This window comes from Salvelinus sp. IW2-2015, unplaced genomic scaffold, assembly GCF_002910315.2.
Source record: "Salvelinus sp. IW2-2015 unplaced genomic scaffold, ASM291031v2 Un_scaffold2980, whole genome shotgun sequence".
NCBI classification, from domain to species: Eukaryota; Metazoa; Chordata; class Actinopteri; order Salmoniformes; family Salmonidae; genus Salvelinus; species Salvelinus sp. IW2-2015.
This window is the reverse complement of record NW_019944275.1, coordinates 165,450-182,831: the sequence shown is the minus strand read 5'-3', so window position 1 is coordinate 182,831 and position 17,382 is coordinate 165,450. Positions and strand designations below refer to the sequence as shown.

The window sequence follows — 17,382 nt, the reverse complement described above, 5'->3', positions numbered from 1 at the left end:
CTGGCCGTGATCGGGAGTCCCATAGGGTGGTGCACAATTGGCCCATCGTCGTACGGGTTAGGAGAGGGTTTGGCCATCATTGTAAATAAGAATGTGTTCTTAACTGACTTGCCTAGTTAAATTAAGGTTAAATATAAAAATAGCTGTTTAGCGACACTCCCCATTCAACCTGACAAAGCTTGAGAGGATTTGCAGAGAATGGGAGACACTCCCCAAATACAGGTGTGAAACGCTTGTAGCATCATACCCAAGAAGACTCGAGGCTGTAATCGCTGCCAAAGGTGCTTCAACAAAGTACTGAGTAAAGGGTCTGAGTACTTATGTAATTATTTTCAGTTCCTTTTAATACATTTGCAAAAATGTCTAAACCTATTTTTGCTTTGACATTATGGGGTAGCATGTAGATTGAAGGAAAAAAAACAATTTAATACATTTTATAATAAGTCTAATGTAACAAAATGTGGAAAAAGTCAAGGGGTCTGACTACTTTCCAAATGCACTGTATGCTGAATTTGTCACATTGTTCTTCAGGATCTATTGAACCTCAAGAAGACAAAGTATTTCAAACTCCCTTTCATTCAAAGGTATGGTATTGCACTCCCTCAATGTTTACTGCGTGGCTCATCATTTATTTATAGACCAGGAACACTTTTTTTTGTCATAACCTGCACACATTGACGTCACTCAGCCAAGTGTTATGACCTGTCGCTAATTCCAATAAGCACTGCTGTAAAAAAAAAAAAAAGCCAACAACCCAAATGGCACCCTATTCCCTATGTGGTGCACTACTTTTGACCAGGGCCTATAAGGAATAGGGTGCCACTTGGGACACAACCAAACCAATCCCTCAACTCTACTCTTACCCCTTTTATGAATGGAACATGTGGAGATAAGAAACATTTAGATTATGTCTAAGATAGACCTACTAGGTCTATGTCAAATGACCACAAACAATGGCAACAAGTAAACTGTACTCCAACACACTCAAAGAAATTCCCAAGGAAATGTATTCATACATGTTGACTGTTATTGGAGTTCATAGCATTCACCTTACAGTATACAGTAATTAGAAGCCGTTTCTACGACAACCATTGAATGAGGAAGTCACTACATGTTACTAAGCAGTTACTGTAATTGAATGTAGGCAAATTAAGATATTTTGGGATGAAAGAAGGAGAGGTACACCTGACCGGACTTCATTAAATTTACATTACATTTTTTATTTCATTCATTCGAGGGGATTGAGCAGACAGTCATTAACTGAAATTAATCAAACGAAATCATGCTATGACTTTTACATTTGACCTGAGCACTAAAACATGAACCTATAAAACACAACCAAACCATACACAAATATAGTAAGGCGTTTTTCCATTCAATGTCTGATGTAGAATCTAATAGCTCATTCAGTTCCAGTAGTTAGTGGGACAGTGCAGGGCAGGAAGGTCCAGCACGGTTGGGGGTCAATTCCTTTTCAATTCAGCCAATGCAGGGAGTAAACTGAAATTCTAAATTCTCCTCAACGCTACTCCATGAGAATAAAAATGGAATTGGAATTTCAGTTCAGTTCCTGAATTGACTGCATTGAAATTGAATTGACCCCCAACATCTAGTTGAGTCAAGAAACTTTGGCAAGTTGGTTGGTCAGTCACAGTTGACCTGACATTTTGGTTTTACAGTGTATAGGCTACAGATGAACATTCCTAAGCAATAGCCTCATAAGCCAGCCCTCTAGACGCTCCCTTAGTATAGGGCCTTGGATTTTTACACCGCGCAGCCAGGAGAAACTCCCTGAGCTATTGACACTATTAGAGGGTGCTTCCATTATTGCTGCAGTAACATTCAACATCCACATGGGGGTAGTATGATCAAGACACAATCAAACATATCTGAACTYCAGCACTGAACAACAGTTCTCAGGCTAGGCTTGGGTTGTGGGAAGGTTCCCAGATGAAGTCTCCCCTGGGTACAGATCTAGGATCAGCTTACCCTCCCCAATCCTAACCATTAGTGGGGGAAATGTAAAACTGACCCAAGAACAGCGTCTAGGGGCAACTTCACACTACTCCGGGAAGCTTATCCTATAGCAAAATACATTCCATCAGCTCATTCTAAACAAGAGGACTGATGTGAAATCTGTTGTTAGAAGCAAAGTGAGTGCAAGAGACTGGGGAACCAGTCGGTAATAGGGATAGTAGCAACAATGTTATACAAAACCAAAAGTACATTCACAACGCTAGATTTCTGGCAAGTCAATGAGCGTGTGTGGGAGTGGTTGTGTATTTAATTTTTTCAGTGTGTGTGTGTGTGCACGAGCATGTATACGGTATGTATGTTTAAGGCGTTATCAGCAGGAGCAGCCACCCTTGTCTGGGGGCGTGTCCTGTAGGCTGGGGCCCTTGTGATTGGCCAATGGGCTGGGCTCCCCATTCACGCTCTCGCTCATCTTCTCGCAGATGACGTCGACGAGACGCTCGAACACCTGCTTCACGTTGATGTTGTCTTTGGCACTGGCCTCGAAGAAACTGGAACCCTGGAGAAAGAGAGGGAGGGAAACAGGGAAACAAAGGATTCTAGAAGCAACAAGCCTAGCAAAAGACTGACTTGTTTTGTGTTCTCTGTGAGTGTATATGTTGAATTATTCATACAAGTATTTGTTTATTTTCTGGGTGTGTACTGTATATATATACACCAATGTTAGTCTGTCTTTTAAGGTTGCGAGAGACAGGAGACAGACGAGTATATAATATGTGTGTGTGCATTCTCTGCCACCCAGCTTGTCAGCCATTCTCTGTCCGTCCTCAGAGAGAGAGCGAGAGGCAGACAGTATGTGTGTGTATTCTCTCCTACCCAGCTCGTCAGCCAGTCTCTGTCCGTCCTCAGACAGTGTGTGTGTGTGTGTGTGTGTGTGTGTGTGTGTGTGTGTGTATTCTCTCCTACCCAGTTCGTCAGCCAGTCTCTGACCGTCCTCAGAGAGAGAGAGAGGCAGACAGTGTGTGTGTAGTCTCTCCTACCCAGCTCGTCAGCCAGTCTCTGTCCGTCCTCAGAGAGACAGTGTGTGTGTGTGTGTGTGTATGTATTCTCTCCTACCCAGTTCGTCAGCCAGTCTCTGACCGTCCTCAGAGAGCGAGAGGCAGACAGTGTGTGTGTGTGTGTATTCTCTCCTACCTTCGTCAGCCAGTCTCTGACCGTCCTCAGAGAGGAGAGCGAGAGGCAGACAGTTGGTGTGTGTATTCTCTCCTATCCAGTCGTGCAGCCAGTCTCTGTCCGTCCTCAGAGAGAGAGCGAGAGGCAGACAGTATGTGTGTGTGTGTATTCTCTCATACCCAGTTCGTCAGCCAGTCTCTGACCGTCCTCCGCTGGTACCAGCCTGTCGTCCTCCAGGTCAGCCTTGTTCCCCACCAGGATCACCTGGGCGTTGTCCCATGAGTACGTCTTGATCTGGGTCGCCCTGGAGACCGGACAACGACAATCAATGTAAGACTTTCATAACAATAGTATGTATCTACTTACTGTATATAACCTCAGAGGTAAATAGTGTTGGAAAACCCTTGCATTCCAGCTGTTTCATGACTTAACTAACACGATTTTCCAACAACAGGTAAGGGAGAAAGCAGAGCCCCATGGGAGTACTGTACCCACCAGTCCTGTGCACGCACACACACACACACACACACACACACACACACACACACACACACAGTGAGAGTTAGTGTGAATGTCTGTCAAATTGAATAAACTTTATTGATTCCAGACGGGGAAATGACCCACCAGTCCTGCACAGCGTAGAAGGAGTCCTGGTTGGTGATGTCATACATGAGCAGGAAGCCCATGGCTCCTCTGTAGTAGGCTGTGGTGATGGTCCTGTAACGCTCCTGGCCCGCCGTGTCCTGTCACACACACGGTTGTTTAGAAGAGTTAGTACCATGTCGTCTATCCCTCCACTTAAATAAATACACACAGCACAGCTTAAATGGACGCCTCCAGTTTCAAAACACAATTGGCCTAMGCTTACTGTAGCAACAGACCGGTGAACCACGAGGGCTARTAGGCTAGCATAGAGAAACACTGTCAACCCACACACTGTAGGCCCTGCAGCCCACACACTGTAGGCCCTGCAGCCCACACACTGTAGGCCCTGCAGCGATGGAGAAGCACCTTCCAGATGGAAATATAATAACTTAAGGAATTAAATCACACATTATGACCTCATTGACTTGAAACAGGGACACCTGTTCTGGTATTTCTATGGGGGTTCACATTGCCCCAGCCCAGCAAAAGCCATGAGGGCCATCCATCATACAGACACATGGTGCCATACCTTATGTGAGTAGTGGGGGAGTATTAGGGGTGAACTGGTTAACTGTAGCCTACTCAGCACAAGACAATGATTAACCCATAAGCACAGCAGAGCAGAGGGAAATCCATGTCAAGACAGCCCTCATGTTTCCACACCCTCTATGTACACCAGGATACAATGGCACCAATGCAGAATACTGTAAACCCGGTCTGACTAACAGAACCCACAACTATAGGGCAAGGAGTTATTCCATCCTGAGCAGGAAAAACTCTGGGCCCTAGTTATAGTAGCTGTAACTAGGACCTGGAAGTTGTTCCTGGTCAGGCCACTAGCAATAACACCTCAACGAATAATCAATATTACAACTAAGCTAATGTGGACGGTTTATCTAGAAAGCAACATATCAGCAGTCATAAAGATATGACCAGTAGTTTAGTGTAGTAGTGAGTAAGCTACTGTGAGAGAATCTTCTAGGCACCCTTTTCCCTATACCWACATAGTGCACTACATAGGTAATAGGGTGCCATTTGGGATGCAGACCTAATCTTCTTCTAGTGAGAATCCTATCTGACAGACAGTAATATTGTAATAGGCATGTATAGGGCTGCAAGTAGCCTAACAGTCAAGAACGTTGGGCCAGTAACCGAAAGCTTGCTGGTTCGAATCCCTGAGCTGACTAGGTGAAAAATGTACTTAACCCTAGTTCCTCCTGTAAGTCGCTCTGGATAAGAGAGTCTGCTAAATGCCTAAAATGTAATGGGTGTCAGATTGCACTGTAAGCATATTAGAAAGCAGAGACAGCAGCACAGCCTTCTGCATCTTTTATGAAGTGGACGTCAAGGGATGATGTTCAACGTCAAGTGTGGTTAACATCGAGTGTGAGAGATATAGTCCAACAAACAGTCTGCGTCCAAAATGGCACCCTATTCTCCATATATAGTGCACTACATGGGCCCTGGTCAAAAGTAGTGATTGAGGGAATAGGGTGCCATTTCAGATACAGTACATAATATAGTAAACAGGCACCATGCTTCAAGCAACTGTGGGCCCCTCTTTGATCTGCATAGCTGTTATTTCAGTGGACAAACATCCTGCTCACTCAGCATACCATCATCAGAGAGAGCAGCCTGCTGGAACTTAAGGGTAAAAAATAATAATCAGAGAATGAATGTTGTTATTAGCAAAAACTTCCTCTCCTTCCTCCCTTGTCCTGAGTTGGCTGGTAAAACAAACCAGGCGAACATAGCAGGCAAAAAGGCACATTAACAAGCAAGAATGTGCACAAGGATCCTCACACACCCTCCCTCAAGTTTGACACCCCTTCCCTATAACCTTTGACCCCCTTGTTGCCAGCTTGTTGCCAGCTCTTAAGAAACTGTTGGGAAAAAACATGTTTGACCAAATACAATGCTATTTCTCTGTAAACAAATTAACAGACTTTCAGCATGCTTACATAAAGAAGGGCACTCAACATGTACTGCACTGACACAAATGACTGATAATTGGCTGAAAGATTGTGGGAGTTACTGTTTTCAGCGCAGCCTTTGATATTATTGACCGTAACCTGTTGTTGAGAAAACGTATTGCTTTTCAACCTCAACTCTGAATCCACGATATGGCAATCTATATAATAGAACTGAGGGGGTTTTCTTTAATGGAAGCTTCTCTAATGTCAAACATGTCAAGTGTGGTGTACCGAAGGGCAGCCCTCTAGGCCCTCTACTATTTTTACTAATGACCTGTACTGGCACTAAACAAAGCKTMTGTGTCCATGTATGCTGATGATTCAACCATATACATGTCAGCAACCACAGCTAATAAAGTCACAGAAAGCCTTAAAGAGTGGCAGTCAGTTTTGGAATGGGTAGCCAGTAATAAACTTGTCCTGAACATCTCTAAAACTAAGAGCATCGTATTTGGTACAAATCATTCCCTAAGTTCTAGACCTCAGCTGAATCTGGCTTTTGAACAAGTTGAAGAGACAAAATTACTTGGTGTTACCTTAGATTGTAAACAGTCATGGTCAAAACATCTAGATTCAATGGTTGTTAAGATGGGGAGAGGTCAGTCCGTAATAAAGAGACGCTCTGCTTTTTTGACACCACACTCCACAAAGCAAGTCCTGCAGTCTCWAGTTTTACCTTATCTTGATTATTATCCAGTCATGTGGTCGAGTGCTGCAAAGAAAGACCTAGTTAAGGTGCAGCTGGCTCAGAACAGAGCGGCATGTCTTGCTCTTCATTGTAATCAGAGGGCTAATAGAAATACGATGCATGCCAGTCTCTCTTGGCAAAGAGTTGAGGAGAGACTGACTACATGTCTTAGTGTTTTTATAAGAAAAATGAATGTGTTGGAAATTACAAATAGTTTGCATAGTCAGCTTACACACAGCACTGACACACACACACACACACACACACACACACACACACACACACACACACACTTACCCCAGCAGACATGCCACCAGGAGTCTTTTCACAGTCCCAAGGTCCAGAATAAATTCAAAAACGTACAGTATTAGAACAGAGCCAAGAGTGCATGGAACTCCTATCTCATATAGCGCAAGTGAACAGCAAACATGGTTTCAAAAAACAAATAAAGCAACACCTCACGCACAACGCCTCTGACCTACTTGTGTGTTTATGTACGACATGTCTGTGGAACTGATAGATGCCACACACACTACATGTTAATGTTTTTAAATGTATACATTTTGTGAAGTATTGTCTTTTTCCAGTAAGACTAGCTGTCGCCATTGGCGTCGGCTAACGGGGATCCTAATGAATCAAAATCAAACCCCATCTTACCCAGATCTGTAGCTTGACCCTCTTCTCGTTGCGAGGGACCGTCTTAACCTTGAAGTCGATGCCCACGGTGGAGACGAAGGCAGAGGTAAAGGAGTCATCAGCGTAGCGGAAGAGTAAGCTGGTCTTCCCCACGCTGCTGTTGCCGATGATCAGCAGCTTGAACATGTAGTCAAAGTTCTGGTCCGCGGCATCCTTCTGGGCCTGGGTCTGCTGCTGGCCGGCACCGGGGTCGCTCGCCAGCGCCATCTAGGAGCAGAGAGGAGGAAAACAGTTGAAGCAGTGCAACTCTTAGACCAGGGGTGCGTTCAGTACGACACACACTGTTATAACGTTTAATTCCACGGAAACGTCCTGTACCGAACGACCAGTTAAAGAACGTTATGATTATGGTGGCCCAGAGGCCAATTGAGTTGTGCAATTTCAAATGGTCATATTGTTTAGGCCTCACCCACATACAGTTGAAGTCAGAAGTTTACATACACTTAGGTTGGAGTCATTAAAACGTGTTTTTCAACCACTCCACAAATGTCTTGTTAACAAACTATAGTTTTGGCAAATCGGTTAGGCCATCTACTTTGTGCATGACAAGTAATTTTCCCAACAATTGTTTAGACAGATTATTTCATTTATAATTCACTGTATCACAATTCCAGTGGGTCAGAAGTTACATACACTAAGTTGACTGTGCCTTTAAACAGCTTGGAAAATTCTAGAAAAAGATGTCAAGGCTTTAGAAGCTTCTGATAGGCTAATTTACATAATTTCAGTCAATTGGAGGTGTACCTGTGGATGCATTTCAAGGCCTACCTTCAAACTCAGTGCCTCTTTGCTTGACATCATGGGAAAATCAAAAGAAATCAGCCAACACATCAGAAGAAAATTTGAGACCTCCACAAGTCTAGTTCATCCTTGGGAGCAATTTCTAAATGCCTGAAGGTACCACGTTCATCTGTACAAACAATAGTACGCATGTATAAACACCATGGACCACGCAGGCGTAATACCGCTCAGGAAGGAGACTCATTCTGTCTCCTAGAGATGAACGTACTTTGGTGCGAAAAAGTGCAAATTCAATCCCAGAACAACAGCAAAGGACCTTGTGAAGATGCTGGAGGAAACAGGTACAAAAGTATCTATATGCACAGTAAAACGAGTCCTATAATCGATATAACCTGAAAGGCCACTCAGCAAGTTAGAAGCCACTGCTCCAACAACCGCCATAAAAAGCCAGACTATGGGACAAAGATCGTACTTTTTGGAGAATGTCCTCTGGTCTGATGAAACAAAAATAGAACTGTTTGCCATAATGACCATCGTTATGTTTGGAGGAAAAAAAGGGAGTCTGCAAGCCGAAGAACACCATCCCAATCGTGAAGCACGGGGGTGCAGCGTCAGGTTGTGGGGGGTGCTTTGCTGCAGGAGGGACTGCTGCACCTCACAAAATAGATGGCATCATGAGGAAGGACAGTTATGTGGATATATTGAAGCAACATCTCAAGACATCAGTCAGGAAGTTAAAGCTTGGTTGCAAATGAGTCTTCCAAATGGACAATGACCCCAAGCATACTTCCAAAGTTGTGGCAAAATGGCTTAAGGACAACAAAGTCAAGGTATTGGAGTGGCCATCACAAAGCCCTGACCACAATCCTATAGAAATTTTGTTTGCCGAACTGAAAAAGTGTGTGCGAGTAAGGAGGCCTACAAACCTGACTCGGTTACACCAACTATGTCAGGAGGAATGGTCCAAAATTCACCCAACTTATTGTGGGAAGCTTGTGGAAGGCTACCCAAAATATTTGACCCAACTTAAACAATTTAAAGGCAATGCTACCAAATACTAATTGAGTGTATGTAAACTTCTGACCCACTGGGAATGTGATGAAAGAAATAAAAGCTGAAATAAATAATTCTCTCTAATATTATTCTGACATTTCACATTCTTAAAATAAAGTGGTGATCCTAACTGACCTAAGACAGAATTTTTACTAGGATTAAAATGTCAGGAATTGTGAAAAACTGAGTTTAAATTTATTTGGCTAAGGTGCATGTAAACTTCTGACATCAACTGTACTTTATAAAACGATTCAATATTTGGTCAGTCATTGGACCTGACTATGTGATTATCAGGGTGAATTTCTGACAATGTTGTGAGTCAGCAGGTTTCCTCCATAACTCTCGCTCGCCCTCTCCATTTTCCTGCATCATGAATAAAAGCCAGAGTATCCTGTCCTCTCCCCCCTCATCGCTATAGTCCTGTCCTGCAGTATGAAAAGGCCAGGGGTAATTCCACAGTAACGGAATTACACTTAAAATGTATGCCAAACAAAAACCATTGATTTCAAAGTTTAACAAACCATACAACTCTATGCACAAMGACTACTTTTAATAATAGAAGACTGAATATTTTACAAAAACACATTCACTGGAAAAACTGTGCAGATGCAAAGTGTGGTAACAGAATAGTTTTTTGTGTACACGTTCTCTAAAAAACATCTGCTCTGAATAAAGATTCAACAATGTCTGCAGAAAGAATGGGGTGTCAGCGATAACATGACTCATTGACTTGAGAAATATATATATTTTGGTTATTGAACTACAGTAAGTGAAGTCTACTTACACCCAGTAACAGAATTTCATCATGGGTCTCTGATATGTACTACACAGAAATGGATAATCATGGATATGAACGTCATTCTCTTAATGGTGATGTATCTTAGGTATAAATATGAAATATCCTCCTTGGGTATTACTCTACACACTGGTTATTATTTTAACGGGCTCTGTCCCCAAACAGCAAATTTGGTTGGTCCGGACCAAATCAGAACCAATCATAGACGCCTATGTTTCACAAGTTTGGACATCAAAGTAAAGCACAGTAGAGTTCAGTACAGCAGAATAGAGTAAAGTACAGTACATTAGTGTACTCAACTCTAGTCTGATCTACTCTATTTCTTCACTGTACTTAACTCTACTTTTCTTTACTGTACTCTGCTGTGCAAACTTGTGAACCCAACTGTAGTTTGTGAATACTATGATTTCCCCCATTGTAGCCAATTCCAGATTTGGTAATGGAATTGAGTTTTACAAACAAAATTGATATCAGTAAAAACACTGATTGAGCGGTCTACCTTCACTTGTTACTTTTGTGAACATTCATTATCCTCCCTCCTAATGAGGGAGAGACATTAGAAAATATCTTAAAGATATGTGGGTTTTTGGTAACGGAATTAAGGCAAAGGGCAATGTTTCTTAAACTTAAGAGTTTACAAACTAAATATACACTGAACAAAAATATAAAACGCAAAATGTAGTGTTGGTCCCATGTTTCATGAGCTGAAATAAATGATCGAAGAAAATTGTTCAAACGCACAAAAAGCTTATTTCTTTCAAATGTTGTGCACAAATTTGTTTACATCCCTGTTCGTGAGCATGTCTCCTTAGCCAAGATAATCCATCCACCTGACAGCTGTGGCATATCAAAAAGCTGATTAAAACAGCATGATCATTACCATTATCATTACACCTTGTGCTGGGGACAATAAAAGGTCACTAAAATGTGCAGTGGTGTCACACAACACAATGCCACAGATGTCTCAAGTTGAGGGAGCGTGCAATTGGCATGCTGACTGCAGGAATATCCACCAGATGTGTTGCCAGAGAATTGAATGTTAATTTCTCTACCATAAGCCACCTCCAACGTACTCTTAGAGAATTTGTCAGTACWTCCAACCGGCCTTACAACRGCAGACKACAAGTATGGCATRGTGTGGGCGAGCAGTTTGCTGATGTCAACGTTGTAAACAGAGTGCCATTTTATTTTACCAAGCAAGTCAGTTAAGAACAAATTCTTATTTCAATGACGGCCTAGGAACAGTGGGTTAACTGCCTTGTTTAAGGGCAGAGCGACAGATTTTTACCTTGTCAGCTCGGGGATTCGATCTTGCAACCTTTCGGTTACTAGTCCAACGCTCTAACCACTAGGCTACCTGCCGCCCATTATGATACGGACAGGCATAAGCTACGGACAATGAACACAATTGCATTTTATTGATGGCAATTTGAATGCACAGAGATACTGTGACGAGATCCTGAGGCCCGTTGTCGTGCTTCACTGTAGCTTCATTCACCGCATTTGATCTACAAACACATAGCCTATTAGCCTATTAGCTATACAATTAGCTGCAACACATTAACTCAGCACCGGGATTAAAAAACATCACTTATTACATAGAGGAATCTGTTAACAGAAAAAGTATTTTGTTAACAAAAGGTAAACAAATAAGTTTGCTTTACAGAACCATCTTTTTTGTGCAGTTTTACAGAACCTTTCCTGCAATTCTAAACATTTTGCTATGGGGTGGAGATACATTGTCACTGTTTTAAAGCTACTTTTCTGCAATTCTACCATAACTTTTTTTGCCTTGACTTATGCAAGGTTAATATGAAAGTAGTGAAAGTGACTAACAAAATTCAATGGTTGGCTCCTGGAGGTCAGGATCCCAGGGCACGTGCCCGTTCGGTAATTCGGCCATGATTACGACAAGTTTAGATAGCTGGCTAGACTAACTAGACTAATTTACCAATCTCCATTTTTTTTTTACAAACATGAGTTAATTGAGTGACTGTCAGTGAGTGGAAAAGGGAAATCTGCTGCAACCAAGTTTGGAAATGGTACTTTTTGTATTCTAACTCTCAACAGTAAGTAAAGACACAGACTAAGTTCCAAAAACATTTCACATAAAGATCCGGACCTCGGTGTCCTCACGGCCGTGAAAATGCCTCAACTTCTCAAAAATAGAGACTGATTCGGAACCCAATTTGACATGCTCCTATAAACTTCACATGTTGATGCTCATGGGTCCTTTTACATGGAAATGACCCCAGAATGTTCACTTCTCTCGCTAGCTCTCCTCCATCTCTCTCTCTCTCCTGGCCTGGAGCATATGAGGGACGCTGAGCTGAGCAGTGCTCTTTGCCTGATTAAGACCGTTTCCTTGGCAACCAGCTCAGCACAAACCATCCAGGGCCATAAAAACTAATCTGGCCAACAAAAACTAAGCATTACAGAGACCCAACAGACACGCACACTGAATACAGTAACACGACTAGAAGAAACCAGTGCGTGTTACTGTTGCCAAAATAGCACTTATATCTCAATTCTAACTGCATTCGTGTTGGTCATGTTGGCATCTATGTTTGCAGCCTTTATGGGGAGAATTGACCCAGATCAACGCATTCAATTTCAATGTAGGCCTTTTTATCAATCATAATACCACACAGGTATATTACCCTCCTTCATAAGGGACATTCAAAAGCAAAGATACTACACATGATGAGTGATCCACTGCCCTTTAAAATGGAGGTATATTAAGTAAAAATGACATATTCCACTAGTAACAGTTGGGAACATTACAAGTATATTTCAATATGTTCCAACCTGAGGCTGGAATCATTGTTCTATGTGACAAGGTGTAGGTGAAGTGACCCAGAGGAAGAGGGACTTGAGTCACATTGGTAGTAGAAGGCAGGAAGSAATCAGGACATGATGCAACATTCCATTCAATGTACATAGTGGGCATATCTAAAAATACCACTTTCCCTAGTCTACAGTGCACTACTTCTGATCAGAACCACATAGCCGAGGTGTGTGTGTGTGTTTGTTTATGTGGATGGAAAAGGTAAAGGAGMTCACTTCTTTGAGGTGATGGGTGGGACGCTTTTAATTCCTCCCAACCGGATATGATGACCTAAACAATTTATGGTTGTGTGCGGAATGGCACCATATTCCAAGTGTATATCCCGAATGGCACCCTATTTCCAAGTGGTGCACTGGGGAGTGCCATTTGGAACGCACCCATTACAATATCATGCATGTACGGCCAATAGACTATAAGACTAATATACAAATGTAAACCGTTGAACTGCCTGCTCAAAAAGTAAACCGTAAGGCAATACATTCCCAATTCAAGTTGGRCAACAGCTTTCGTTATTTTATTTATTTACAGTTGACGGTAATATATCTGTACGCATAGGCCTAGTCTACTCTACTTTGATATAGTAGGCCTAAAGCATACAAAATAATGAGAACACTGGTTGTAGGCACTTMTTGAAAGCTTTTTACATAGAGAAACTCAGGCAGAAGGCAACAGCTGTCCCAAAACCACACGAGCGGTGCTAGTCTAAACTGATTGTYGGGAAAAAATMATCAWAAACACTCAACTTTGAGTTTGACAATAATGAAAGTGATGCATCTCAGAGCTTCCATATGGCCAATATCTCATTGCTTTACAGCATGAAAAGAACCAAAACACAAAACCTCATAAGAAATGCTCCTGAAAATACTGTCGTTTTTTTTTCTTTACCTCAAATCCAGTGTATGAATCGTTTTTTCGTCCACTCCCTCCTCCCGTTCCAACTCGATGTCTGTCTTTTCTCTCGCCTACTGCACCGTACTCCCGGATCTCATGCTCGTTCCTCCGTAGATTTTTGCGATATGGAAGGCTGCGGAAGTTTCTCTATATTAATCCAGTGTCACCGACAGACCGACTCAGAGAACAGCAATGAATCCACGTTCACACAACCTCTAAACATACAAACTCTGTACGTAGTGTTGCCCGTTTGCTGAACTTCAAAGGTAGTTAACGAGTGCTGTGCGCACAGGGATGCGCGTTGTGCATTTCAACATTGTTGCTTTTTGTTGTATTGTTAGTTTTCTTATTTTCTCTCCCTCTCGTTCAACAAAGTTTACATTGGTACAGTTCAGAGGAAATGTATAGTCAACCAGGCAAACAAATACAAGATTCTCCACCTTTTCCTCTACAACAGTTACTCAAATATTGTAGGCCTACATTGCTAAATATTAAATCGATATAGGGATGACGGATACATTCAGGGAACAGCTTGTTAAAAGAAAAACACAATCAGCTTTAGTATCAGCGATAGTGTGCTATGTAGGTATATGAGTAGGGTTTCAAATTGCCAGTGGTCTTTACCAAAATTTCCCGGTTTTCCACAAATCCTGGTTGGAAATTCCTGGAAGTTAGGAGGGAATAGAAATCCTAGAAAACTCCTACCAGGATTTCCTTAAAACCGGGGAATTTGGGAAAGTTACCAGAATGGTGCAACCCTGTGTATTAGACACCCGTTGATATATTTATACACTAACTAACCGTGGGAATTGTATTTCTATCTTACCATGGGAGATACCCAACCCACTACGGGTTTTGATTGAATAGGGCCTTATGTATTACTGAGAAGTTCCCGACTAGCACCTGAATGCTGCATTATTCTTCATTCAGCCTTCTGAATGTCCACCCCCACAGTGATGAAGGCAGTCTAGATACAGTACAGTCCAGCTGACACAGATATATATGAAAGATATAGTCTAGCTGACTGGCCTGTACCACCCAGGGCTCTGACTGATCATATAAATAATGCTCCTTCCTGCATGAGAAATGGAAGTACGCTACAGATCCTGGGCACAAGGCCAAATGGCACCCTACTCATATAGTGCACTACTTTTGACCAGAGCCCTATGGTGTGTGGTCAAAAGTAGTGCACTATATAGAGAATATGGTGTCATTTTGGACACAGCTTCAGGGGATTGAGATGCAAGAAGCCTGCCGATATTGCAGTAGAGTGGATGTGGGTTTTATATTGGAGCTGTGTGCTCTGAGAAGCATTACAAATATCTTCTGCGTGGACTGCAATGCACCACTTATCTCTCAGTGCAATTGTTTCTGACTGGGCATAGTGTGTCCTGGTTCTTAGATGATAAGCCATAGGATGGACTGAGTTAATGTTAAGTATCTTCACTATCTTTATCTAAATACTGTAAATCAAATCCTATTTTAAATATAACGTTTAACATACAAAAACAATTTCCTATCTTTTAGTTATCCAATATAACATTTAAAAAATGAAAACAGAATTCTAATTACTTTGTATTAAAATATATACAACATCGTGTCATACAATAACAAAATACCTCAATGTAAACAACGTAAAACTACAAAAAAACTTTCAAGTACAAAATATCAAACTACCCATTTCTACATCATCCCACACCAGTGTAAAGAAGTGATTGATCTGTCAAAAATATATTACTTCTACTGAAGTAGGAAACTACAGATAAAAACCACGTTTCTCTCAGTCTATCTACATGACGAAGAAGCTGCTTTCTCTGATAAGATGTGGATGAGCAGGTTTCTCTGAGATTGAAATAATATATAAAACTACTAGATAGCAAGCTACCCAAATTATACATCATGTACTTGACCAGTACTGCCAATCTAATGTACCACACTACACTTATATAAACACCATTTGTATTTGGACAGGTCTGTCCCGGATAAGGACCATACATACACCTTTCTATCCAGTACTAAACTAGCAGTTTCTCACAAAATGGAAAATATTTGTAAATAATCTTACACAATCACCGTACCAGTTGGTAAACCAAAAGTAACCACTAGCTACTGCACACATACAAACATTCAGCCATGTTTCTCTCAGTCCTCTATAGTACTAAACTAGCAAGTTTTTCTCAGCGATGGGACGGCCTGTGGTCTCCTAGCCGGGTCATTGACATCCCAGAGCTCTGGAACTCAGTGATGAAGGGCAGGACTAGGTCTGGTTCCTCCGTGACCAGGATGTTCTCCTTGTTGCTCTGGATGGCTGTCAGGTCCAGTTCAGGGAGCCGGTGATTAGGCGCCGGCCGTCCACCACGGAAAACTGTGGCTGCATGTGGACGGCACCGGAGTCACACCTCACACAGATGCCTGGGGAATGGAAGGGGAATACACAGGATGAGAGGGGCCATGCTATATTATGAATACAGTCACAGTTGTGCTGCATTGTGGTGGAGTCACACCTCCCACAGAGTCGGACCTCACAGAGATTCCAAATAGAGAGAAACAGAGAGAGACAGACAGCTTGCGCCATTCATAATTTGTCTGTCTAAGGACGTGGTTCCCAACCTTAAAAAAATCGTGGCACACCTTGATGGGAGATATAATTCTGCAGCACATCTAAAATGTCCCAGTTAATGTATTTAGTAGTAATGACCTCAATCTAACTGATCCATACTGTATTTTTTTATTAAATAGGGTTTATTTGAACTATTTTCATAGTTCCTTAATCATGATGATTCATTTGTGTGTACCCAGTGCTTGACTTGGACTGAAATYGGTTCAGGTACTCATTTTGCGTGCCGGTACCGTTTCTATTTAGGCGGAGGAGCGCCACAATACTTTGAACATATATTCCATAAAGCGGAACATGAGCTCAAGCAGTAGAACATTTGAGGTACCAGTACTCAGCTCCTGCCCAAGTCAAGCACTGGATTTAACCCTTTAAGAGCGTCCCGCAAATCCACGCTAGAAATAAAATATGTATACTAAACAAAAATATAAACGCAACATGTAAAGTGTTGGTCCCATGTTTCATGAGCTGTAATAAGAGCCCAGATATTTTTCATAGGCACAAAATGCTTATTTCTCAAAAATGTTTGGCACAAATTTGTTTACATTCCTGTTAGTGAGCACTTCTCCTTTGCTAAGAAAAACCATCCACCTGACAGGCATGGCATATCAAGAAGATGATAATCATTACACAGGTGCACCTTGTGCTGGGGACAATAAAAGGCCACTCTAAAATGTTCAGTTTTGTCACAACACATGATAACGCACTGCCCCATGTCGCAAGGATCTGTACACAATTCCTGGAAGCGGAAAATTTCCCAGTTCTTCCATGGCCTGCATACTCACCAGACGTGTCACCTATTGAGCATGTTTGGATGCTCTGGATCGACGTGTACGACAGGACATTCCAGTTCCCGTTAATACCCAGCAACTTTGCACAGCCATTGAAGAGGAGTGGGACAACTTCCACAGTTCACAATCAACAGCCTGATCAACTCTATGAGAAGGAGTGTGTCGTGCTGCATGAGGCAAATGGTGGTCACACCAGATACTACAGTTTAAAAAAATCTATGCCCCTACTTTTTTTTTTTTTAAAGGTATCTGTGAGCAACAGATACATATCGTTTTTCCCATCATGTGAAATCCAAGATTAGGCCTAATTCATTTATTTCAGTTAAGATTTCCTTATATGAACTGTAACTCAGTAAAATCTTTTAAATTGTTGCATGATGCGTTTATATTTTTGTTCAGTGTAGCTCTGGTAAAATAGGTCTTTAGTTTTGAACAGTTGAGCTAGAGACAAGTGATTTTTCTGTATTGTGTAGGTGAAAGTTGTGCAACCACAGACACA

The 17,382-nt window shown here is 41.9% G+C and overlaps 1 protein-coding gene and 1 pseudogene across 1 annotated transcript; both read right to left on the bottom strand.

The window, feature by feature from the left end:
* Positions 1 to 1,625: 1,625 nt before the first annotated feature.
* LOC112075097 (ras-related protein Rab-3D) lies at positions 1,626 to 13,793 on the bottom strand. Its single transcript, XM_024142135.2, has 5 exons — positions 13,473 to 13,793; positions 7,111 to 7,356; positions 3,772 to 3,890; positions 3,327 to 3,451; positions 1,626 to 2,533 (listed from the first exon to the last, which is right to left on the bottom strand). The coding sequence occupies exons 2-5, from the start codon at positions 7,354 to 7,356 to the stop codon at positions 2,337 to 2,339; spliced, it is 687 nt and encodes a 228-aa protein (XP_023997903.1). The 5' UTR covers positions 13,473 to 13,793; the 3' UTR covers positions 1,626 to 2,336.
* A 1,848-nt stretch (positions 13,794 to 15,641) lies between these two features.
* The window catches only part of LOC112075102 (mitochondrial cardiolipin hydrolase-like), a 23,326-nt pseudogene continuing 21,585 nt past the window's right edge, over positions 15,642 to 17,382 (bottom strand).